Genomic DNA, 27,011 nt, shown 5'->3' on the forward strand with positions numbered 1-27,011 from the left:
TAATGCCTTTTATCAGCACCTCTCAAATCTACACCCTGAGGCAAGCTGCGTCACCCTGGCTCATGGTAGATCCAGTTCTGTCTGAAATAATAGGGTCTCAAAAAATAAAATGAAAGCGGGTTAGGTTCCCAAAAAAGTTTAGTGACAGAGACTACAACCCTAATCATGTCTACTCAGAAGTAAGTCTCATTCCATTCAGTGGTGTTTACATCCAAGTAAGTGTAAGAGACTGAGCTATCAATCAAGAAGTCTTTGGATTGTCTCTTGCCTATATGTGCCACTTGTGCATCACCAAAAGAAAGGGTGAAAGAAGACAGATTTGCATACGATAATTTGTATGTATATATGCAGATTTTTTTGGGGGGGGGAATCTCTGTAATTTAAGTAGAAATACAATGCGTCTCGCTTTTGTGGGGAAGACTGTGACCAGATGACCTGTGTCAAAGTCCCTGCTCTCCTCTTCTGCTTCTTTATCACTCTCCTTCCTTGGAGGTTTTTAATCAGAGGTTGGATGGCCATCTGTCACAGATGCTTTAGCTGAGATTCCTGCATTGCAGGGGGTTGGACTAGATGACCCTTGGGTCCCTTCCAACTCTATGATTCTATGAACATCCCTTCAACTAGAGGGCTGGTAATCTGTAAATAACATGGGCACTCTACCTCTGCCATGAGCACACTAGGCTGGCTTTAAGCAAACCATTCTCTCTCTCAGTCTGCAATATAATAAGTGGATTCTAAGGGGATAATAATACAGTGGTACCTCGGGTTACAGCCGCTTCAGGTTACAGACTCCACTAACCCAGAAATAGTACCTCAGGTTAAGAACTTTACTTCAGGATGAGAACAGAAATCGCACGGTGGCAGCGCAGCAGCAGCGGGAGGCCCCATTAGCTAAAGTGGTACCTCAGGTTAAGAACAGTTTCAGGTTAAGAACGGACCTCCAGAACGAATTAAGTTCTTAACCTGAGGTACCACTGTACAGACTTAACCTTACAGGGTTGTTTTAAGGATGGGCTATGTGAAACCCTTTGAACACATGGAAGAACCATACAAGTGCTGGTGCTGTGGGTTAAACCACAGAGCCTAGGACTTGCCGATCAGAAGGTCGGCGGTTCGAATCCCTGCAACAGGGTGAGCTCCCGTTGCTCAGTCCCTGCTCCTGCCAACCTAGCAGTTCGAAAGCATGTCAAATTGCAAGTAGATAAATAGGTACCGCTCAGGTGGGAAGGTAAACGGCGCTGCTCTGGTTCGCCAGAAGCGGCTTCGTCATGCTGGCCACATGACCTGAAAGCTGCATGCCGGCTCCCTCAGCCAATAAAGCGAGATGAGCGCTACAACCCCAGAGTCGGTCATGACTAGACCTAATGGTCAGGGGTCCCTTTACCTTTACCTATGTGAAAGCCTTTGAACACATGGAAACACCATACAAGTGCTAAATATTATTTTCCTGCATTCTAAGGTGTGGATGATTTGGTGTTTAATTTGGAAGGCTCTTAATTATTATTCCAGGTGTGAGTGGTGGTTTGTGGGGGGTTTTCTGCAAGTTACAGGGAACCAGGCAGAGGAATGTCCTCCCGCCAGATGTCAAGGACACAAATAACTATACAACTCTACAACTTTTAGAAGACACCTGAAGTCAACCCTGTATGTGGAAGTTTTTAATGTTTGATGTTTTATTCATAGAATCACATGGTTGGAAGGGACCCTGAAGGTCATCTGGTCCAGCTCCCTGAAATGCAGGAATATGCAGCCGTTCCTTAAGGGAGTCGAACCAGCAACCTTGGTGTTATCAGCACCATGCTCTAACCAATAGAGCTATCCATTTGCTTACTGTGCTTTTATGTTTGTTCGAAGCCACCCAGAGTGGCAGGGGCAACCCAGCCAGATGGGCAGGATACAGTTGTTGTTGTTGTTGTTTCTGTAGCTCCTTTCTAGTCCAAGGATAGGGAGCCTCTGGCTCACTTCCTGATGAACCCCAACTCCCACCAGCCCCCGCCAGGATGGCCAACAGTGAGGGATGATGGGAGTTGCAGTCCACCTACATCTGCAGAGCCACAGATTTGTCTGCCAAATTTGCCTTTTGCCAGGCACAGTGTGTTGGTTTTCCACTGGTTTGGAAAGCAGAATGATACTGCCATCCAGCCTGCCTAGTGCCTTTTTATTTCCTGGCGACGGCCACTCAGGGTCTCGCCCTGAAACCCCTTTAGGTCTGCTGCTGAATGCTTATCTCAGGGTTCACAGGAAGTCGATTTTCTAATTAGAAACCAGTACTTAATCCAGCCAAAAGCTTTTCAATGAGAGTCGTGATTTATTTGGCAAGAATGTAGCAACTCGGTATTAACATAATTACAAGGTACAGAGCAAAAGGAGCTTTTCCGCATAGCCTCCACTGATTTGGTTCAAATTGCTGGAAGGAAATGTATTGCTCACTAATAGCTATCCATTTAGTCATTAGTCAGCAAAACTCTCACTCCATACAGCCTTACCCCGAGCAAAGTTAGACAAGCAAAATCTTTCTTGTTCTCATGATGGGCACACAGTAGACAGCCTATTTCCACACGCACATACACCGCTTACTCAGGATAAATTATATCAAAACCATTGGAATTGCAAGGGGGTCAAACAGAAGTTTTCTATTCTTTTTCTGCAAAACAGGTCAAATGCTTTCTGGGACACATTTCGTTTCCCACTAAATGCTGATAAGTTTGGAGCTGAATCACACAACCATTTTGGTGTTGCTGAGGGGTTTTGGGTGTGCTTGAAAGCTCGCGCTTTGAAGGCACACTAACCTCATACCCTCCAATTTTTCAGGCGCATGTACCTTCCCAAAGAATGGTCACTACTAGATCCCCAGCTTCCCCATATCAGCTCACTCAAATCAGACCATTCCTTCAAACTTGCCATTAGTGACCAGAAGAAAGTCCTTTTGTAGCTTTCCTCATTCATACAGATCTTAGAACACCTTGTACGTGTGTAAATATAGCCTGTTGTAGGCCACAAGCCTGTAAGAAAAATGCAGCTCAATTTGTTGTGGCAACCTGGCATTCACCCAATGAGCAGTGGAGGTGATCTGAGGATAGAATCACATTATGTATCTTCCTCTTCTTTGGTGATCACTCATAGCCGAGTAAGATTGTCTTAACAGTGAGTCCGTAAGTGACTGTGGAGGCCAATTCTGGAGCCACACATCCTTCCGCAGTGGGGACATTGCTTTCCAGGTGGGAGTTGATCATGGTGAGGGTTTGCCAAACATGCCTTTCTCTTTGAACGTTTCTCCCTCTCATCCTGAGTTCAAGCGTCTTCAAATCCCATGACAGCTTTGTCTAAAGGCTGTTTATGAATGATGCATTATGGATCATCCCATTATGTGAGAATGCATTCTCACATAATTTTGCCTGTAAGAATGCATTCTTAAGGGGCACCCTCCTCCCACAACACGCAGCCTTGACTCCCCACCTCCAGAACTCTTATATGTGTGGGGAATTGCAGTCAAACATAACTATGCATGAGTGGTAGTTAATGCATAAACTGGGGTTCTTCTGTGTGGATTGTGACTCAGGTTCAAATCCTAAAGGATGTCTTTTCTGTATGAATTTAGGACCCTTCCAGATATACCTTTTGTGGGTGATTGCTCATGATGCTATCAGGGCAGTCAGACACAATCCTGTTTTCAATATTGTTTGTGCCTGCAGTAGTGCTGCCTACTGCTTCATTTCCAAGCAGTGAATATCCTGCAACTACCTCCTGAAATCCCAAAACTTGTTCTACCACAAATGTGCTGGTTTATTAATTTGTTTTATCCTGCTTTTGTTGCACTGTAGCTCTTCCAGGCAGCAATATTGTGGCAGGGCTAGGGAAGCATTGCAGAACAACTAATAGAGCAGGATAAACACACCTTTTACTGTGTCCGGAACATGTTGCAGAATGCACTCTCAATAAAGCACCTGTCTGGTGGGCCTCTCACTGGCTTGTTCTCCCTCCAGATCAATTCTAAAGATGATGACGGTGTGGTGTATGGCTCCTGGAACAGTGTTTATGAATACGGAGTGCCACCCTCCTCTTGGACTGGAAGTGTAGAAATTCTGTTGGAATATCATAGTTCTAAAGAACCGGTGCGGTATGGTCAGTGCTGGGTCTTTGCCGGAGTCTTCAACACTTGTAAGTATGAGATAAAATATGCAATGAATCTTTTGTGGCATGGACACTGTTTCTTTTTCACATTGGAATGAACCAGAGACCTCCCAATACCCTTCTGAGATGGCATTGATGCTTGCACCGAATAACAATAATCTTGCTGCACGCCACCCCAATCTCCAAGGGCTCCAGGCGCTTACCAAGGGCTTGGTTTCCTCAGAATGGGCAACAGTGGACACTGTGGTGTCTTTATTATTTACGGCATGTTTACACATACATACAACTTTCTCCATGACATAAATAATTGTATAAATTTCTATCATAGCACCTCTTATGTGCCTTTTCTGTAAACTAAAAATGGCAAATGCTGCATTCATAGGGGAGTCATTCAATAATAATAATAATAATAATAATAATAATAATAATAATAATAATAATAATTTATTTATACCACGCTCATCTGGCTAGGTTTCCCCAGCCTCTCTGGGCGGCTTCCAACAGAATATTAAAAACATGATAAAGCATCAAACATTAAAAAACTTCCCTAAACAGGGCTGCCTTCAGGTGTTTTCTAAAAGTCAGATAGTTGTTTATTTCCTTGACATCTGATGGGAGGGCGTTCCACAGGGCTGGCGCCACTACCAAGAAGGCCCTCTGCCTGGTTCCCTGTAACCTCACTTCTTGGAATGAGGGAACCGCCAGAAGGCCCTCGGAGCTAGACCTCAGTTTCAGGGCTGAATGATGGGGGTGGAGATTCTCCTTCAGGTATACTGGGCCGAGGCCACCCCCTTGAACATTTTCGTTGCCCTTTTCCAAACCTTTTCCAGCTCTGCAATGTGGTTTTTGAGGTGACCCTGCCTTACAAGGAGTGATGACCTGTGACTTTGTGGTGAACAGTGGGATACACATGCTGAAAGCAAATAAACCAATATTCCCATCTACTAACTCTCTCAAATGAAAGGAAACATTATGTTGCTGAAATGCAGACAGCAGAAGCTGGGCACTTTCGGTACTATTGTTGCAAAGCACTTAGCCAAGTGATAAATAGCCAAGACATTAGCCTGTTGTGGTGTTTTGTTTTTTGAAAATGGAAGATGTTGGAATGTACATCCTTGTTTAAACATATATTGCCATATGTAGAAGAGACGCAAACTGTAACAAACATCCTGTTTCTGTCGCAGCTGGCAGAACTCCAGAGCAAAACCTATCTTTCCCTTCGTAGTCATGCCAATATAAGTAGGTATCGCCAGATATAAAGAACAGCTACGCATTAAGAAACATCCAATTTATCCACATCCACTTTCATTCCATGGGAGACGCCTTTATGAATCTTTATTCAGAATGTGGTGAGAGTGGATTTTACGCAAATGCTGTAAGGACATATTAAAGTAAACCTTGAGCCATGTTCCAAAAAAACACCACATGTCTGCAAGGAAATTAACATTTGAATGCTCTGAACTCGGTACATCTCTAACACAATTTACAGAAAGCATGCTCTACTTGCTACTCCCAGGTCCCCTTGCTACAGGGGCTCAGAAAGTCAAGAAAGGATAAGAAAAATACCTTGATATATATCCAAAAGAAGGACTGTATTAAGGCAGTGGACTCTGATCCATTAGGACAAATGGGTCACTGCCCGACCAGCCTCAATCTGCCCTCAACCAGCCCCATGCCTGCCTGCCTTCTTACTTGTGAACAGTCCAGGGGTTAACACTATCTGCAAGCTTCTTCCTCCCTTAGCCTGTGTAGAACTCAGTGGGAGTAGCTGGGTAAACATAGACTTTGTTGCCTCTGTGACTCTGGCTCCACCTACTGTTGACCTCCTGCTTTCTGCCCTGCTGGTTTCAATGGGCACCAGCAGCCACCACTGTTTATGAGAATCAATAATTGTGAATGATCACACATAAACCCCATCAAAAAGTTTCTGAGAGGCCCATGAATATGAGCTGAAACTTTTGCATTTATTTCAGGCATTTGCTTTCCCAAAGCTCTAAATGGTTTGCATTAAAAAAAGCCCAACCCCAACAGCATTTACAATCACATATAAAATAAAAATCACAATAATTAATTACAATTCCATTTTAACAGAACTCTAGGAAAAGTTTCCACCAATAAAACCACATCCTATGGCAATCACATTCGTCTTTTAAAACACACACTCTGTGTTTAATATGCACAGCAAATTAATTTCCAGCTATTTAGGGTTTCTAATGCTGTATGGGTGCAACAATTCAGCTTCCCAAGGTTACCATATTGAATATTTTGGGACAGTCATCTGTTAAAAATGCTAAAACATTCTGAAAAAGAAGGAGCAGAGCCATTAATCTTGAAATTGTCAGCTGAATTATTTCCAATGAGCCTTGATGGCTTGCACACTCGAAGTCTGGGAGGGCATTCGAATTAAGCTTAATCAATAGGTGCATATGGCATTGGAGGAATCCAGGCAATTTGTCATCAAACCATTAAAATGAATGCGCGAGAAACATTACTCTTCTGCATGAAACACTGCAGCCACCTTAGGGCTACAGAATATGAACTACGTACTGCAGGAGTGTCAAAAATGAGATCTCGGGTCTTATTAGGTCCTTAGGAGGCCCTGGTGTGGCTTCTTCTACGCAAGAAGCTGCATTATACTGGTCCACCTAGCTCAGTATTGTCAATTGGCAGTGGTTCTTCACTTGAATAATAAACAGATATGAAGATGAACATGTAAAGAAAAATTCAACCTATAATAATGTACCATACAAATGTGTGTAAGAAGCAATAAGAGACGTGTGTGTGTGTGTGTGTGTGTGTGTGTTAGATAGATAGATAATTTATTACAGTCCAAGACCAGCTTATAAAACACACTTGGGGTACAGTCACAGAAGAAAAACAAACAATTAAAACAATGTACAACAATAAACCTGTGTATTAATAAAAATGCAAAAAAAAAGATCTAAGTCTCAGCAAGATTAAACTACCAATATCAATATACATATCAATGAAATGAGTACCATATATATTTAAATATATTTAAAATCCATGCATCTGTAGAGATAATGTACAAATTCTGTGGAGAAGTACAATTAATGTCGTTACGTACATATAAAAACTCTGTTTCTGTACTTCCTTAGCCTTTGTGAAGGCTGCAGGTGAAGCCCATTACATTGGCTGTAGCCATTTTTCCGCACAGGAAATGAAAAAAGTGTGAAATTGAAAAAGTGGCAACTTTTGGCTGCAAAGGAAAGAATCAGGGTCACAGTCTAAGCATACCCTCAAGTCTTCCTCCTGAGGATGCGAAGGAAGAAAGGAAGAACTGGGGGTGCATTTAGAGTCTTCCTTCTGGAGGATTCTTCCCAGTGGAGTAGAGTCACCTCATGTTGTGGGGTGCCAGGTGATTGACAGTTGGGTCGTGATGTCCACCTGTCAAAGTGGCCCATGGGGGGTGGTCTTGGGAGGGTTATGAATGCAGGTCAGTGGCCAGTTCTAGTTTGTCAGCATTTACTATTCTGAGACAATTAATTTGCCAGGTATGTTTCTTAGATCTTTTATGACCACCCTAAAAAACAAAAAAACTTAGTCTCCATAGTTTATTGATAAATTGTCCTTCCTACAATACTCTCAGTAACCCTCAAAGATTTATATCTGTTTAGTCTCATGCAAACACCACTGCAATGACTTGAACATTTTTCTTAAAAAAATAATCTCCTCTTGTAATAGTTTTGAGGTGCATAGGAATTCCTGCCAGGGTTGTCACCAACTATTCCTCAGCCCACGATAATGATGCCAATTTGCAGCTGGATGTCTTTGTTGATGAAGATGGAAAGGTGGATTCCAGACTCACAAAAGACTCGATCTGGTAAGGTATCTGTGGCTTATTATTTCCATAAAATGGAGACAGTTCCACATTTTGCATTTCAAACCTCAATCAAGGGCCTTGTACACTTTCCATTTGTATTATTATTATTTTTTGTGTGTGTATGAATCTTCGTTATGGAGGATTTACTTACTGACCCTTTGACTATACTGTAACCGGAGTGGCGGAAAGTGGGCACAACCCGCAGGGAGCATAAAGTCGATATCAAAAATGATGTAGTACACTATTGATTGATCTCATAACTCAAAACTAATTCTACTTCCCAAGAGGGTGGGATAGAAGTATGTGCGTACAAGCGAGCAAGAAATATAGTAAAGTTACTTACCTACCCCTAGTTGCAACAGAAATTAACTTTTCTTTATGATTTATGTGTATTGATATACTGTCCTATAACCACATGGCAACAGAGCAGATCAATCACAAAATATACGAAAGAAGCATAAAAACAACTGGAAAGGAGAAAATGAGAACAGATGAAAAGAACTAGGAAAACTAGAAGTGGTCTTTACCTAGCGTTGAAATAAAATCAAGTCTGGGGTGCCACCACCAAAAAGGACATTTTGCAGTAAACATCTGCTGCACTGTGCTTTCCAGGGCACCTGTTTCTAAAATTATTTTATTTACAGTGGTACCTCAGGTTACATACGCTTCAGGTTACATATGCTTCAGGTTACATACTTCGCTAACCCAGAAATAGTGCTTCAAGTTAAGAACTTTGCTCCAGAATAAGAACAGAAATCGGGCTCCGGCGGAACGGCAGCAGCAGGAGGCCCCATTAGCTAAAGTGGTGCTTCAGGTTAAGAACAGTTTCAGGTTAAGTATGGCCCTCCGGAACGAATTAAGTACTTAACCCAAGGTACCACTGTACTTACTTAGGATTATGCCTATAACCCAGTCTTCCTCCAAGGTGCAACTTACACATAGTTCTTTCTCTGGTAGTCCACCTCACCCCCCATGTAGGCAAGTTGCAGGGTCAGACCTTCTTAGCTTCAGCAGTGGAACTGTCCCATGTAGCATCAAGCAAGCCTCCCCCACCCTTGGGCCCCCAAATATTGTTAGACGACAACACACCCACCCCAGTATCCCCAGCCAACATGGTCAATGTTCGGGAAAGAAAAATTCCAACAACATCTGGGAACCGGAGCTTGAGACAGGCTGTTCTAGGCTGTAAGGGAATGCTGTGATCCTGCTCCTCCCCTATATATATATCTAATGCTTTCATATACTTTTCATTTCATGGAGTCATTCATTGTCCAGCGATTCTCTAAAACCTAAATTAAAGTAAGTGGAGCTTTGCAGATCTATAACAATTGCGGGTAAGCTCTGGAGTGGTTTAAATCTTGCTTCCTTTTGGGAACTTGATTACATTTTTGAACTCCCCCTTTAATCTTCTCTCTCCATGGTATATTTATTGCTACATGATGTGCACAAAATCTTGGGTCATACATTAATTTAACCTATAGTTCTTTCTATTCCTCCTCTATGTCTTTTCTCTTCATTTGTACCACTCAGTGGAAGCTGTACCCTAAATTGTTTTGTATCCTAATTTTGATGCGATATTAATGTGGTCCTTTTTTCATTCAAAGCCGAATTTAGAATATTTAAAACCATTTTAAACATATCCTGCTTCAGGAAAATGTAAGCTGCTTCTATGTTGCATTACACTTAAGTGTTTTAAATTTGTTGGTAGCCACCCTGAGCCCAGAACCGGGAAGGGCAGGGTATAAATAAAAAAATATTATTATTTATTATAACATCGCAGCATTCCCAGCAGTTTCAAAAATTCAGGCAGTGTGCATCACTTTTCTGGAATAATTCCCACACACACACCCATCCCGTCCTGCTTCATTAACTCACCTAACTGACAAGTTTCCCCCAGCTTTCATTTCCACTTTGAAATGTCTCATTAAAGCAAGCCTCAGATTCACACCAATGCAAACTACTCGTCCCTCTTTCCCTCAGCCATTATGAATGAAACTGGCTGAGCTTAACGATCCTTATATTTTCCTAAGACATTATTGCTAATATTATTGCATTGAGAATCTGAGACAATGGCCAGGGTTATGTAATTAGCTTTTCATCTCCTGGGAGGGAGCAGGTAATTTTTATTTTTTAAAGGAAATTGCTGTATTCCCCCTCCCTCCTCAAATCTCCTGAAGCTTGTCTGAAAAGTGTCTTCTGAGAGGCCTGTTCTCCCTATTTCTGGAGCCTTATTGAACCAGTAGAATGAAAATGGCATGGCTATGTTTTTGTTTTTTTATGAAAGTTTGAAATATCCTGGACAGATTGCAAATGGGATAATGACCCTGTGGTGTTTCTGTCGAGACCGAGCTGAGACGCCAGAATGTGAGGAAGCCAGGGCCAAGGGATGAGCCTGTTTCTTGGGCACAATACCAGCCAAAGTCCTTTGCAGCCCTTCCTGTCCAGGAAGCCCGAAGAACCTGACTAGATTTGTGCGGCCAGACACGAGACTTGAGTACCGTAGATTCCAGTGTATTAGATGACTTTTGAACCCCGGAAAATCTTCTCCAAAGTCGGGGGTCGTCTTATACGCCGGGTATGGTTGTGACAGGTGGCAGCGGCTGGCTTGGAACGGCAGCGGGCAGAAGGATGGTAAAAGCCACCCCCCACCTCCATCCCATGCTGCCTCCCGAAGCAGCAGCAACCGCGAGGTGGTGCATGGCTTCGGCCGGGGCTCACCCGCCCTGCCACCATGGGGACCGCCGGATTCCCAGAAGGAGGGAGCCGGGAGGGAGGGAGGGAGTTCCACCCACCAAACGCTTCGCCTCGGCTGCTGCTGCTGTGACGGCAGAGGCAGCGGAGGGGTGCGCGCTCTGCCCCTGGTGGTGCTTGGCGGGTGGCCAAACGCTATAATTTAACAGCAAAAGTTGGGGGGTCGTCTTATACGCCCAGTCGCCTAATACGCCATAATCTATGGTATACAGTGGTACCTCGGGTTAAGTATTTAATTCGTTCCGGAGGTCCATTCTTAAGCTGAAACTGTTCTTAACCTGAAGCACCACTTTAGCTAATGGGGTCTCCCGCTGCTGCTGCGCTGCAACCGGAGCACAATTTCTGTTCTCATCCTGAGGTAAAGTTCTTAACCCGAGGTACTATTTCTGGGTTAGCGGAGTATGTAACCTGAAGCATATGTAACCCGAGGTACCACTGTAACTCCAATCTCCTGCTCTGATTTTGCCTCATTTAGGCGAAAATCATAGCAGAGTATGTAACCTGAAGCGTATGTAACCGGAGGTGCCACTGTATGTCACTGCTGAGAAGGTGTTCTGAGCTAGCTCAGCCACCCTCAGCTCTGAAAGTTCCTAGGCCCAGCTGCTCTTGCTGGTGACTGCTCCAAAGAAAGGCTTTCAATACTCAATTTATAGGGCCTATTTTTTATTAGCAGTTGCATGGAGGTCAGCTCCAGAATCTCATTCAAGTAGTGGATTACCAACTGGTGCCACTCCCTCTAGCAGAGTGTGCAAGCAATAGCTGTGCCTGTCAGAGAAAGAGACTGTGTGAGGGTGCTTTAAGTCTGGCCACTGAGTTTATGCATTATTTAGAACTAGCCAGCCAGTTCTAGGATTCAATTATTTCCATTAAATGTCCATTAACGGAACAGCCATAATTCCCCTTAGGTTTGGTACTGTTTAATATGTGAACGTTATTCTTTTCTTCTCTAAAGGAACTACCATTGCTGGAATGAAGCTTGGATGACCAGACCAGACCTCCCTGTAGGTTTTGGAGGCTGGCAAGCTGTGGACAGCACCCCTCAAGAAAACAGTGATGGTAAGCATATTTCTTCCTTGCCACACTGCAAGGTAAAGGTACCCTGGATGGTTAAGTCCAGTCAAAGGCAACTATGGGGTTGCAGCACTCATCTTGCTTTCAGGCTGAGGGAGCCAGCGTTTGTCCTCAGACGGCTTTCCAGGTCATGTGGCCAGCATGACTAAACTGCTTCTGGCACAACAGAACACCGTGACAGAAGCTGGAGTGCACAGAAATGCCATTTGCCTTCCCACCACAGCAGTACCTATTTATCTACTTGCACTGGTGTACTTTCAAACTGCTAGGTTGGCCAGAGCTGGGACAGAGAAATGGGAGCTTACGCCATCGTGGGGATTTGAACCGCCGACCTTCTGATCGGCAAGCCCAAGAGGCTCAGTGGTTTAGACCACAGCGCCGTCCTCGTCCCTTTGCCACACTGCATGATGAATCATAGAATCATAGAGTTGGAATAGACCACAAGGGCCATTGAGTCCAACCCCCTGCCAAGCAGGAAACACCATCAGAGCACTCCTGACATATGGTTGTCAAGCCTCTGCTTAAAGACCTCCAAAGAAGGAGACTCCACCACACTCCTTGGCAGCAAATTCCACTGATGGTAGGTTCACATTAGACAGAAGGAATGAAAAAACCTGAACCAATATCTGATTCAAACGTAGAAATATAATGGGACGTTTCCATTTCACGTGCTAAGGAAAATTGGCTTGGAAGGGATAGAGTTTCTCTTTTTTGCCTTTCAGAGAAAGGTTGACTAGTTACCACAAAAGTTGTTAAGAGTTCTTAAAGGGCGATGGAATGACCCTTAAGCTAGGCAGGGTGAAGGGCATACCCTCCAACATCCTAACAATAAAATTCCATGGAACACAATAGCCAGTGTGGCTTATATAACTCTCTATGAAGGTACAAAAGAGGAATTACTGAATGACCTTTTTGAAGAGATTTCATCTTTGTATACATCGCTAGTATGACAGCAGCAGACTGAGTAGCATCTATATTCAAGAAAGCCAGAGAAATATTAAGAGCATCTTCAGAGATGAGACAGAGGACTAGACCAGGCATCCCCAAACTTGGCCCTCCAGATGTTTTGAGACTACAACTCCCATCATCCCCACCTAACAGGACCAGTGGTCAGGGGTGATGGGAATTGTAGTTGCCTGGACTAGACTATCTGGATTATACTGGAATCAAATCTTTTAAATCTCAGGAGCATTTTGGTCAAAGAATCAAGACAAAACAAGACTGGCTGGCCACTAATGGTTAGACAATTAGACCATTTGGACTCCAAAATAACTCCCACCTTCACTGTCAGCAGGGATAATTGGTAATACAGTATCATCCATTTCAGAATAGGAGATTTGTCAAGTGAGTTCCTAAGAAAAGCAACCTAAGACAAATGCTGCCGAAATAGACCAAAGGTCCACGGAGTCCAGCATTCTTTAACAGTGACCACCCAAATGCCTCTGGGAAGGCCACAAGAAAGGCAAAAACATTATAGCCTTCCTATATTGTTTGTCCCCAGTTGCCAGTATTCAGAGGTACGCTCCTGAAATAGAAAGCCCTGCTCTGTTTTCAGGACTTAGTAGTGGAATACTGGTTGCACTGTAAACATTTGGTCCAGGCAGTTCAGAGACCAGAGCCACAGTTTCTGAGCACCCAGTGCTTGCCATCAAAACATACGGGATCTGCTTCAACCTGCCCCAGTCTGGCAGCATTCATTAGGGAGCATATGGGAAAGCTGTAAATTATACACTTGATCCTGGGAAACATTCCTAGCTCCTTCTGCGCTGGTGATCATAAAGGGCACAGCAAATTCTGTGGCAATGTATTAACTATTGTTAAGAGCAACAACTACTTTTTAAAAAAATAGTGCTTTGGGCTTCTGTGCATTTTGGGATGATCAGTTTGAGATTATTCCAAGAGGCCTTGGAGGGTTTTATTTTATCTAAAGAGAGTTTTATTAATTTTTTTGGCTAGGAGAGGCAAAGTTGCATTATATAATCTTTTGGTAACTTGGCTTTCGCAATGGTCTCTGGCTGAAAACTGATCAGGGCAGAAAGTATGGAAAGATCTGACAACAGAAGTAATTTTGCAAGCAGGAGTGGAAGGGTTCAGGTGGCACAGCAGGAGACTCAATACATGTTTCCCCTTTTGGTTCTCCACATTCAGGCATGTATCGGTGTGGTCCAGCTTCTGTTCAAGCCATTAAGCATGGCCATGTCTGCTTCCAGTTTGATTCACCTTTCGTTTTTGCAGAGGTATGCATCTGTATTCTTCTTTACATCATCTCAGTGAAAAATATGATGGAGACTCCAAGATGTTAAGCCTCCAATTCAATTATGTTTGTTTGTTATTTATAGACCACTTAATGCCAAAATAGGCTTCTAAGCGGTTTACAAAATATAAAAGGCTATTACACTAACACTAAGATGATAATATAAACATCTGCAATAAAACAATCCCATTTCAGTGGTACCTTGGGTTACAAATGCTTCGGGTTACAAACACTTACGGTTACAAACTCCACTAACCCAAAAGTAGCACCTTGGGTTGAGAACTTTGCCCCAGGATGAGAACGTAAATCGTGCACCGGCGGCGCAGCGGCAGCAGGAGGCCCCAATAGTGAAAGAGCACCTCAGGTTAAGAACGGCCCTCCTAAACGAACACAGGCAACTCACATTGAGAAATCATGGGAATGTCTGTCTAAGCAGGTGAATCTATAAAAGATGGCAGAATGCCAATACAGATGAAACCTCTTGGATTTCACCAGGGAGTATGTTCCCAGTGGCAGAGGAAGAAGAGTGAGGGGGGAGCGCACCGCCCCCGGCAGCATGATCCCGGTGGGGTGCCATCGCAGCTGCTCTCCCACCCGCGCTAGGCGCCACACCCCCGCAGGCGGCATGCCATGCCCCCAGGGTGCGCGCCAGCCACGCCCCCGCCTGCTCTCTGCCCCCCGGTGCCAGAGCATGAAGCTCCGCCACTGTATGTTCCATAACACTCATGTCACCAATGAAAAAGTCTGCCTCTGCATCATCACCAGCTGATGATCATTAGGCCATGGAAAGACTAACCATCTTGATCTTAATGCCCTTACCGGGCAATGACCATTAATAGTCTTTATCAAGATAGTCAGCACAAAGAACAGAGAGGTGGAGAAGACCTCAAAGGACAAGAGAAGTTTGGTGGCAGAAAATGAAAGGCTATAATTGGTTAGCCAGAGCTTAGTAAAAGAAAGGTTATTGAAAAGGATTTGAAGGATGAGAAAAGACTGAATTAGCTCACATGGAATAGGAAGTTTCCTTGTGGCATGCTAGATGAGCAGAAGGCATGATGGCTGGAGTGGGGAAAAGGTAATGAAGTGAAGCAGCATGAGAAAGTGAAAATGTGAATGGAAATAAGGGGAGAAAGCAAGATGGAGGCAAGATCATAGAAGTGATTCATGAAGTGACCCATCAGGCAGCCTCCCTTGCAAATTTATGCTTTGGGCTCATGGAAGTCTTTATACATTTGTAATCAATCTATTTCTTGTGGCACAGTTGTTGTTCTTTGATGGCCCATAGTTTGGGAATTAATGATCAACTGACTCATGAGATAGCCAGCAGATGGCTTCACGCTCTGCCTTTGCTTCATTTTTAGGTGAACAGTGATGTTGTATACTCAAAAGCAATGAAAAATGGAACTAAGGTGGTTGAACATGTTGACAAGACCCAAATTGGGAAATTAATCGTGACCAAAGAAGAGGGAGGAGATAAAGTGAGGGACATTACTGAGCTCTACAAATTCAAAGAAGGTAATTTCATGGCAAAACTCAATAATTTCCTGAACGAAGTTTCATTTACATCAGTCCACAGATCCAAAAAGCAACTCCCCCCTCCCCCCACCGCCACCTATTGTCCATTCAAAGCAACTTTCCCCAATGATTACATTCGGACAATAGCACCACAGCTTAATAAGCTGGGATATGAGCAAGTCTTATGGGTGTTCATAAGACACGGAACAAGGAACTCTTCAACTAGCGAGTTCATCTGATTAATCTGAACCAGAAAGCTGTGGTTCAGAAGCTGCCTTGATAGTCCAAAGCTGTTAATTACGGTTTCCAGGTACAATGAAACAGGAAACTATTGCTAATTGGAGAGTTCCAGGTTTGTTTGTTTGTCGGTTTGTTTGCATGCACATGCAAAGAAAAGAACAGAGGGATGGCATGCACACCCACAAGGCTAGTTCATATCTTAGCAGGCTTATAATTTTCTGAACCTGCTGAGACACCATGACTGGCCCAAACAGACCTAGTGATTTGAACCTGGAACTTCCAATATTTAGTCTGACATGCTAAGACGCTGCTGACTCTGATGAGGCACCTGAACAAATGTCAGGTATGTTTCTTCCAGCAAGGGCCAGATTTAGCCTATGGCCCACCAACTGCTAAGTTTGCTGCCCCTTTTTGCTTAAAACCCCTTCCTCACCCACTTGCATGGTGCCTAGCTCTTCTGTGAATCTTCACTTTAACTCTTTGATTCTAACTTTAAAAAACTCTATTTATATCACTGTACTTCAACATATCTATCTCCTGTTATCCTCATGCCTCTCCCTCTTCTTTCTCCATTGCCTCTGGCATTTTTCATCCTTAGATTTTCTAGACCATATAAATATGCTTTGAGTGATAAGAGGAGTTTGAGAACATTGGCTGCCACTTTTAGTTAACCATAGTTCGCCATGTCGTCTGGATCTGTAACTGTAGCTAAGTTTTGTTTCAACAAGCCAGCTTCAGAAACTATAATTTGAAGTTGGGCTTGTTTATAATTAACTCGAGTTTAGTGCTAACCACAGTTTACCATAGCAAATGACATGACAAACTGTGGTTAAAGGGAAAGAGAAACACTTCTCCCAGGGAGAAGGAGAGTACATGAGTTCACTGTGGTTCTTTCTTGCTCACGGTTGAGCACGATGTGGGAACATGACCAGTGGTTCACGTGCTTTAAAAAAAAACTATTTTCCATTTGTTTTGCAGGCACAGATGAAGAACGTCTAGCCCTGGAGACTGCCCTGATGTATGGTGTTAAAAAATCTCACACCCAGGATGTTGTGTCTACCGCGGAGGTTGACCTGGACTTTTCAGTGGAAGACTCAACAATTGGCAGTGACATCACTGTTAACATTACTTTTCGAAACAACACCCCAAATCTGTACACTGCTACATCTTACCTTTCTGGCAACATTGTGTTCTATACTGGCGTCCCAAAGGCTGAATTCAAGAACCACAGTTTTGATGTAAAACTGGAACCCATGAAAGGTAAGGCAAGAATATGTTTCTGCATTTTAATGGTGTGTCATTAATTAAAACATGTATCTCCACCCCTTTTTTTCAAGGCTCACAGTAGAACATGATGCAAGAAACAGGAAAATGTTTTATGTATTTAAAATGTTCAAAGCATCTTACAGCAACTGTAATATAATACATATGCTCTCCATAATGAAATACTTAATATATTGACAACATGTAAAAATTCAATTTAATTAAAGGGTTTTAAAAAGCTCAGGATTAGCAGCAACAGAAGGGAAGCAGCAGCAAACAGTAGAGACAGAATTATACAAAAGCTAGTTAGAACGGAATAGTCTTCATCTGGTATAAGGCCAGCCCTACCATTAGACAGAGTGCCTCAGATGCTGGTGCGAGGCAGGCAAGGGGTAATAGTAACGCACTGAAGAATAGAACTGTGTGTGTCATGCAGCCTGACCTGCCATAGGCACGAACAGCATATTTCATTAGGGTGTGCACCCTACATACTTGTACACAAGGGACATTATTTTTATTCCTCAAACAACAAACTCAGCAGCTTTAATCTTTAATCAGTTAAAGAGCTGACCCAAACTGACCCAAACAGTTTAAGGTTTCTTCATCTTCCTGCCACAAAAGCAGCCTCTCACCCAGACAGATCTTTCTCCACGGAAGGTGAAGAGTGGAGCTCAGGTGGAGACAAAGCCATGAAACTGAGACAGATGCAGGCAGAAGAAAAAGGCTAGAATGAATCTGCCTCCGTCTTTCTCTGGAAGTGATTGGCTGCAGCAGCAGGGAGAAGGATTCTTACAGCCACTACTGGAGCCAAGCATCCCACTGCCACTTCCAGATACAGGCAGAAGCTCAGGTCCATTCATTCCAGGTTTTATGTTGCCTGCATCTCTCTCTGTCGTCTGCCCTCCTCCTCAGTTCGGCTACCACCACTTCTCCTGGATCATGGCAGCTGAGGGAGCTGGGTTGCCACTCTGTGTTCTCTCCTCCATGCCACGATTCCCAGTTTTTAAATACATTAAAAAACCCTGATGAACGTCAGTGCTAACCTGCATCTAAGTTTGCCTTCTGCCCTCTGATGTAGTGGAGTGCCTCTGTGGTGACCTATGGGGGACCTGCTGCAATATTATTATTATTATTATTGTTGTTGTTGTTGTTGTTGTTGTTGTTGTTGAAAGCAGCAAAGACGCTGGGGATTGCAGGCTATTGTGGGGATGTCCCCAGAGTTGTTCACCTCTGAATGGGTTGAGGGAGTGAGCCTTAAAATCATGATGAAATCACATGGGTTGGACGTACTCACATCCACAAGGCCTTGCATAGGTGTCAGGCTTCAGGGAATCGGCTTCCTTCTCTGTGGCAGTAAATAAGCAGATCAAATGAAAGGAAAGTCTTGCCAGTTAGTTTCTTTAATAATCACAGTGAGAGACAAAAGAAAGCATCTCCCTAGAATGGTGGCGCTCCCAAGTAAGTCTCCCCTCCCCTCCATCCCTATTAATCCGCGTCACTCCTGCATCTTGTAATCTGAGTTTGTAGCTTCTGCGCTTTCTGTTCTGACACTCTCTGATCTCTCCATGTCCTTGGGGATTGTGAGGGGGAAGGGAATGCCGTCCAGAGACTGTGAATCTGTAAATCCTCTCTCTTCCCGTGTTTCTTCTCCTAGCTGTTCCCCATCCAGTATTTCCCAGCTTCTGCCTTCTGAACTATGCCCTTCTGCAAACCACTGTTCCAAATCTATACTGTCCTCCTGCTCCTGGGAAGATTCAGGGTCAGGGGGAAGGGGCGGCTCCCACCATTCTTCCTCAGTGCAATTCCTCCTCAGCATGGTCCCTGACAATAGGTATCAGTTCACATAAAACGTTTCTTTGCATAGAGGCAGAGGGTGCTGAAAGCCAATGGCTTGGATTGCTCCTACAACTTACCCACTAGTATAGCCTATGCATGGAAGGCAGAGTTGAACAACCTGTCTTGTTACATGTTGGCCAGACTTTTTGATAAGGTACAAATGAAGAGGAACCCTACAGTGATCTATGTGCATTTGGGTACAGTCCACACACACACGAGATGATAAGTGCTGTTATGGAAAGAAAGGAGCAAAGCACATTTTCAAACAGAAACTGAGCACATGGTCTTCCAAATCATGATTAAAGGCATTGTGTAGGTGGAAATCAAGTTTAAGATTCTGAATACTTCAAATGTCTTCAAAGGGGCTATCAGTTCTGTTCAGCTAAATTTAGCTTTTTAAAGGACAGTAGGCACACAGGCACTGCTCAGGAGAGAGGGGGGGTCATTCACTTTCCCCACAAGGGAGTCTTTGTCAGGAATGCCTATCTTTTTTCTGGAAACTCTCAGATTGTACGTTATGAAATGGCCTTATGGAGTTTGAGGTTTCCCTGGGGTTAAAAGTGACTCTTTGACCAGTATCAATATGATTGTTAGCTATTGTGAGATATATAAAAGACAGAAGAAAACCTAACAATTATTCTTAAAAATATTTGGCTGTTTTTAAAAAATTATCACTGAAAGCAGCCCTTTAAAAGTTGCTAAGAATCTTGCCCCTCTCTCAATGGAAGGTCTTTGGCCAGTCTCAAACAGGGCCTTCTGGTGGTTCCCTCACTGTGAGAAGTCAAGTTACAGGGAACCAGGCAGAGGGCCTTCTCAGTAGTGGCATCCACCCTGTGGAACGCCCTCCCACCAGATGTCAAAGAGAAAAACAACTACCAGACTTTTAGAAGACATCGGAAGGCAGCCCTGTTTAGGAAAGCTTTTAATGTTTAATAGGTTATTGTATTTTAATATTCTGTTGGAAGCCGCCCAGAGTGGCTGGGGAAACCCAGCCAGATGGGCGGGGTATAAATAATTTAGTAGTAGTAGTAGTAGTAGTAATGGCACTCCATTTGAGGACACTTGTTGTCTCTCCTGGCTTTCCCAGTCCTAAGCAGAACTAGCAACTTCCTGGTCGCAATCCAAGTCTCCTCTACCTGTACAGTCCTATGTGGCCTGTATTGTATTTGCTGCCACTTCAGTATGGCATACTTCTGTTGCAGATATTAATATTGTGCAGTTTGAAGCAACTGGAAGCATAAGAACTGAATCCTTTTGGGATTGAATCGTTGTCCAGCTCCGTAAAAATAATATTCAAACTTTTACTGGCAGAACTCTTCAAAAAACAAAACATAAGCATCAAAGATACAACACAAAATATCCATACAATGTCTTGTGCTGTCTAGCACAGACTCGACATCTTAGAAAATATGAAATAATCCAAACAGACCTACAGTGGTGCCTCGCAAGACGAAATTAATCTGTTCCGTGAGGCTCTTCGTATAGCGGTTTTTTCGTCTTGTGAAGCAAGCCCATTGACAGCTTAGCGGATTAGCGCTACAGCTGTCAAGCGGCTTCCAGCGATCAGCTGTTAAGCGGCTTATCAGCGGAACAGCTGATAAGCGGCTTAGCGGCTTAAGAAAAGGGCGGAAAAAGCGGAAAAAACCCGCGGGGGGATGCAAGATTTTTTTCGTCTTGCGAAGCAACCCCATAGGGGAATTCGTTTTACGAAGCGCCTCCAAAACGGAAAACCCTTTCGTCTAGCGGGTTTTTCGTCTTGCGAGGCATTCGTCTTGCGGGGCACCACTGTATAAGCAAAGCGCTCTCTCTCTCTCTCTCTCTCTCTCTCTCTCTCTCTCTCTCTCTCTCTCCACAGCCTGTATTCCAGCCTCCATTGGCCTTTGGCTGTTTATTCTTCTTTCATTTGCATCCTTTTATTCTCTGTCCCTGTTGTCTTTGTCCATGGAGTTTTCTTGGCAGGGATACTGGAGTGGCTTGCCAGTTCCTGCTCCAGGTGGATCACGTTTTGTCAAAATTCTCCACTATGACCTGTCCATCTTGGGTGGCCCTGCATGGCATAGCTTATAGCTTCTCTGAGTTATTCAAGCCCCTTTGCCATGACAAGGCAGTGGTCGACAGAGAACAGGATGGTTGGACAGTGTTGTCGAAGCTACCAACATGAGTTTGACTAAACTGCGGGAGGCAGTGGAAGACAGGAGTGCCTGACGTGCTCTGGTCCATGGGGTCACAAAGAGTCAGAAACAACTAAATGACTAAACAACAACAACAACATTCTCTATCCCCAGAGAAATACTATCAAACACCACCCTTTCAACTTGGTGAATTTGCAACTTAATACCTTTGTCACCTGATCTAAGGTCACAACTGTTTAGAATAATAGAAAACTATCAACAGTTATTCATTAACCCATTAAGGAGCTCAGAATCCTTTAGAAAACAACCGTGGGGAAAACCCCAATGTTAGCAATACACATTTAGCCATTTTTCATTTTAAACCTTCATTAATACACATACCTTTTCTCTCTGTGTTCAATTAACTCAATTATACTTAACAACTTCTTAGGATGGTCAGGTTTGCAATCTTCTTCTCAGACTTCCAGAGGCCTATTCTTCCGAGTCTGCTGTGCCAAAAAACAATAAAAGAGGCTAGTAGCCACCTTAAAAATGGACAGATTTGTTTTGGCATAATATGTAGCCTACAAAATCTTATGCTGCAATAACTTTGTTAATCTTCAAGGTTTCACGAGACTCCTTGTTGGTTTTATCTTGAAATGTTTCTCCCACTCAATCTTTTCCAAAGTGTGAAAAAATAAGATTCGCTCATGCCATAGCAAATCTACTCCCCCCCCTTTTTTTTGGTGAAGGCCGGGAGTGTTAGACATGACTATTTCTAAGTTTCATCTAAGGTTAAGACTTAGAGGGGTATTGTGTAATTCCTTTGCAGCAGAGGGGCCACATCAAACAGCTCCTGACAGGTCTTGGAAATCTAGGTCAGATGGTTGCCTGGGAATAGTGATAAGAATGAAAGCAGGGGCTCCATTTTGATGTGGGTGGAACAAAGAGGGAGAATCAGCACATCTTTTTCACATGGCAGCCTCAGTGTGAAGGGTTAGGATTTTTGTTACATCTGGAAATGTAGCTAGAGGTCAGAAGCACAGTTCTGCTCTTTGTGGTTGCTGACCAGCTCTGCAATTCTATTATCATCCTAGGAGATGCATGTCTAAAAACAAAAACCCCTCTATCATAGGGATTCAAACCTCACAAGGGTATGGATGGGGGAGAAAGTTGATTAAGTTCACATTTAAGGGTGAAACTACTTAATTTACACTTTATGAAACAATACGCAAACCAAAAACATGCGATTCTCAGAATTTTGCAGTGCGGTTCTCTGGTCAAACAGTGTGTTCAGAAATTCACGTACTGGGGTAAAGTGTACACATAAATGCATGTATAGTGCAAACAGCAATAAAAAATTAAAAAAATAGTAGAAGCTGCTTTGCAAAAATGTGCAGACTAGGCAAAAAATTGCATAGAAAAATGTGTCCATTGGAAGAAACTCACACTAAAATGCTGATGACCTTTTAAAAAAAGGGAAAGGGAAGGAAATCACAAACTGGTGTGGAAAGGTGGAAAACTGAACTTGAGAACAGAAACCGAAATTGCCAGTTTGACCCATCCTTACACAGGGGAAAGTGCCTCTCCAATGAAATGCCTTCTGCATCGGGGCTAACTTCCTATTACCGACACTCCTAGCTGCAGAAATGGCTTTATTTCCTTGGGTTAAAAACAATCTAAATCTACATTCTAGTCCCCCCCCCCATGTCACTGCTGTGTTTAGATAACAGCAAACAATCCAGCAGTTCTACAACTGGAAGCTTCCTTGTGCCTTTGAAAGCTTTGACCCTCCCTGTGAGCAGCATCTTTATTGCATCTGATGGCCTATGGGTAATGCGACATCAGCAGGACTGGAAGTAATAACTGGCAACTATATTGCTTTCAGGCTTCAGTTGTGTTTTCTCTGTTTGTTTGTTCCTCTTGTCAGCTCAAACTGTCGAGGTGCTAATCAAGTCGAGCGAGTACATGAGCCAGTTGCTGGAGCAAGCCTCCCTGCATTTCTTTGTCACAGCCCGTGTCAAAGAAACAGAGAAGATCCTGGCCAGGCAGAAGAGCACTGTCTTGAAAATACCCCAGCTGCTACTGAAGGTCAGTTTCAGGGATGGCAACAGGTTGAGGAGGGCGGGCATCGATTTGATTCACATTTTTAAAAGGCCAGCCTAGCTAGTTTGCACTTTCTGAAACAATACATGAACCCGAAACACAGATGCCCTTCAAAATGCTCCAGATTTCGCAATGCAGTCCTCCAGCCAACTAACCTGTATAAAAATGCATATCCTGGGGTAAAGTCTATTGGCAAAACCTATTGGTGTTTCGCAACTTTCTTACCAGTTGCAGGACCTTAGCCAGACCTAGTAGAGTAAATGCAGAGTTCATGAAAGCAATTGGCAACTTGGCTGCAGACACGATGGACGAAGCAGGAACCAGGAACTTGTAGTTAGGTGTTTATTATATACAGTGGACTATTTATAGGAACAGAACAGAACACAAATCTTTAGCTAGCTCTCTCATACACGACTCACAACTCCTGAACTCGAACTCGTACTAACACACATTCCAGTTAGTAGGCCATTAATCATTATTCCCATGAGAGAGCTTGACCAATCATGGAGCTGTCTCCATGCCTCTGTATCACCAGGCAGACTTACTCCTTCACATTGCCTTGGCTGTCGGCCAAGCTCTAATTGACTCTGCGTGTGTAGCTGCACATATGCAGATTCCCAACAAAGTCTTCATGAAAATTAATATACTGGTGAAAATAGCATACAGAAACGCATTATGTTTGGAGGAATATGTGTCTATCTGGAGAGGTTTGCATGAAAATGCTGGTGGATTTTCATGAGGACTTTTTTTTAAAAAAAAAATTCAGAAATTGATGTGGCAATGTGAAGAACTGACTTTAAGAATGGAAAAAATGAGAAACTTGGGAGAAATCAGAATTGACAGATTCACCCATCCCCAGCAAAGAGACCAGTGCTGCTGTTCTGATTCCAGGTGTATTCTGAGTCTCTGTTCATCTGCCCCTTGGGGCTTGGTATACTAGAAGATAAAGCGAGATGGATAAGGAAGCTCCAGAATCTGATAGGGGAGGGAATATATTATTCATTTTGGTTGCATATCCTGTCTTGCTTACATGATGGAACCCAAGATGGCGTCCAAGTGGTTACTAGGTAATCACCCATCCAGGCACTGAACAGACCTGGATCCACTTCAGCAAGGTGGTGGCCTCATATATGGCAATACTTTGGTTTGGTAACCTATGGGCCCTCCAGATGTTGTTGACTCCCTTTAGTCCCAGCCAGCACGGCCAACAGTCAGGAATAATGGAAGGGGATATCCAGCAACATCTGGGAAAACACACAGGTTCTTCAACCGTAGCTTGAGTGGACACACCAGAGTGACTATAGCACTTTTTCAGGCAACAGCCGTACAAGCTATGAGAAGCCATGCGTGCACCAAAAGAAGCACACTATGTTCCACAAATACAAGCTCAGAAAATCTTGGAAGTTTGATGGGAAACGGCTTCTTCTCATCAAACACCAAGGTTGGTTCAAAACTCTCCTCCAGCCGCAGCCTTTGTGTATCTAATTAGCCTGGAGAAATGTTGATTGGCTGTGTCCTCAAATGATGTAGTGTGTCTTTTCCAAGCATTTTGCAGAGGAAGCCAATAAGTCAAATAAACTTTGCTCTCGAGCTTGTATCTTCAGTAACCACATTTTAAAAATGTATAATCCTTTCATTTATTTATTTATTTATTTATGGCCAAAGCTGAACGGCATATATCGTCTTCCCTGGGTTAAGCCTCCTAGATTCCTCAGGTCTCCCCTTCTGCTGTGAAGTAGGAATAGTAAACTTGCTGAATGGAAAGCAAAACCCAAATAAACACACCATTGGACTTACCTGGCCAGCTTTGTTACCCATCATGACTGCGCTTCCTTTGCTTTCTGGAAGTCTTTTTCAAGCACGAGGGCAAGGAATCAATGGTTAGTGGAGAAAAGAAACCTGACACCCCTGGTTTCTGTCAAAAGAGTATCATGTGTATCTGAGTATGAGGGGAGGAGAGGTAAGAAATTCTGAATACAAACTCAAATTGGTTCCTTCCATGGAGCAGCTTGCCGTCTGATTCAACTGAGAGAACATGATCCCTCTCTTTAAAAAAAAGAAAGAGAAAAAAGACCAGGGAGGAAGAAATGAAGGTTTAATATAATTCATAAAGCCGTAACAAGCATAGGCTGAACTGACTTATTCTCATGTGCTAAGATAAATGTGACATACCACAGATGTTGCCATGAATTATGCATTGTGCAGCGTGACGGCATTTTTCTTTCTTCCCTTTTTATTTCAAAAGTGCTAATTCCTTCTGTCCCTGTCAGACGAAAGACTCGCCAGACCACAGGAGGTATTGCCAGGGTGAGGTCCAAGGGTTATCATCCTGTGCCTGGAAGTCCAATAGCAATCTTCCTCCTCCTCTACCACATAGGCGTTTTTGTGAAAGCCAAAATGAGCCATTTGGTTGGATCAATCACTGACAGCCAAATGCAACATGAACCACCATTCATGTTAAATATACATTAATATATCCTTGTTTACACATTTAAGTTCATCTGATTTTTTATTTGCATCCTTTCCACAGGTTCCTGGGGAAAAGGTAGTTGGCAAGGAAATGGCAGTGATAGTGGAATTTGCCAACCCACTGAAACAGAAACTCACTGATGTCTGGGTCCGACTTGATGGGCCTGGTCTACTGAAACCAACCGCAAAGCTGTTTAGGTAAGAAATCTGTGTTTATAGCATTGGCCCAACCTGCGTTTTCACAGGAATATGAACACTTACAGCAGGGGTGTCCAAACTTTTTTCAAAGAGGGCCAGATTTGATGAAGTGAACATGCTTGAGGACCGACCAAAGGGCCGACCAAGGAGTTGTTGACCTTTTTTAGGATTTTACGCCGGCTCCCTCAGCCTGTAGAGCAAGATGAGCATGCAACCCCAGAGACGGTCACCTAATGGTCAGGGGTCCCTTTACCTTTACCACAGGAAATAAACTGCCAGGGGTCAGATTAAACTGACCGAAAGACCGGATTAGGCCCCCGAAACAGACTTTGGACATGCCTGACTTACAGTGACGCAATGCATGCCGGTGCAATATAAAACAAACACTGTCATAGTATCTCCCTGAGATAATCTAAGGTTGCAATCCTTGCGTGGTGAGTTCCTGCCTCCCACCAGTATAAATAAAGACACATGACACCATTATTTTAGGTTAATGGGCTAAAATTGGCCACAACTTTATTGGTTACAGATAAAGAGCGGTATTGGCTTAGGCATTGGTCCTATCCGACTACCCAGCTTCAGCCTGTTTGCTTGAAGACCGGGAAGGGTTAACACCAGCAGGGGGAGCCCTGCTGATACACATCAACTAGGGACTCCCCCGGGGTCACCACTCGGGGGCGCGCTTTAGGCCCTGGCCTCCATAGGCTTCAAATGAGGCCATGCCCCCCGGAATCCTTTACCGGACTACCCTTCAATATTTGGGGGAGGTGATGGCGCTTCTCCCCCAACACATCTACATAACAATACCCCTACCAATGCCTAACCGCCAAAACCAAAGGAGTTGTGACGATTTGCTACGAGGTAGAAAAAAAACCAGTGCCAATTGCCAGGCCCCTTAATGGCAGCCAACTGAGGTCCATAGCAAGGTCAGAAGGGGAACCTTAAAGGGCGGGTGGGTGGGAAAACCTCAACAGCTGAGCAGAACCAAAGAGGGAGATCCCGGGGCCGTGCTTGCCTTAAATGAGGCAAGCCACACACCCCGAGCCAGCCGATTGGCTGGCTCAAGGTATGACGCAGCCTGAGGATTCCCCGGATCGCGTGGGGGCTGGAACCCAGCCTCCGCGCATGTGTTGGGGGCGTGAAGCCCGCAACACCACCTCCTTACCGAGGTCGGAAGTGGCTTTATCTGGGAGTAAACACCATTGAATTCAACAGATCTTAC

The 27,011-nt window shown here is 43.8% G+C and overlaps 1 protein-coding gene across 1 annotated transcript in view; it reads left to right on the plus strand.

Annotated features, from left to right (window-relative positions):
• F13A1 (coagulation factor XIII A chain) overlaps positions 1–27,011 on the plus strand; it is a 73,392-nt gene that overhangs the window by 42,304 nt on the left and 4,077 nt on the right. Inside the window, exons 7-14 of the mRNA XM_081918208.1 lie at positions 3,984–4,158; positions 7,837–7,975; positions 11,679–11,782; positions 13,946–14,034; positions 15,413–15,566; positions 16,785–17,066; positions 22,947–23,107; positions 25,653–25,789. Coding sequence (XP_081774334.1) covers positions 3,984–4,158; positions 7,837–7,975; positions 11,679–11,782; positions 13,946–14,034; positions 15,413–15,566; positions 16,785–17,066; positions 22,947–23,107; positions 25,653–25,789 — 1,241 coding nt within the window. The remainder of the gene's footprint in view (positions 1–3,983; positions 4,159–7,836; positions 7,976–11,678; positions 11,783–13,945; positions 14,035–15,412; positions 15,567–16,784; positions 17,067–22,946; positions 23,108–25,652; positions 25,790–27,011) is intronic.

This window comes from Podarcis melisellensis (genome assembly GCF_964234715.1).
Source record: "Podarcis melisellensis genome assembly, chromosome: 7".
In the NCBI taxonomy this organism is placed as follows: domain Eukaryota; kingdom Metazoa; phylum Chordata; class Lepidosauria; order Squamata; family Lacertidae; genus Podarcis; species Podarcis melisellensis.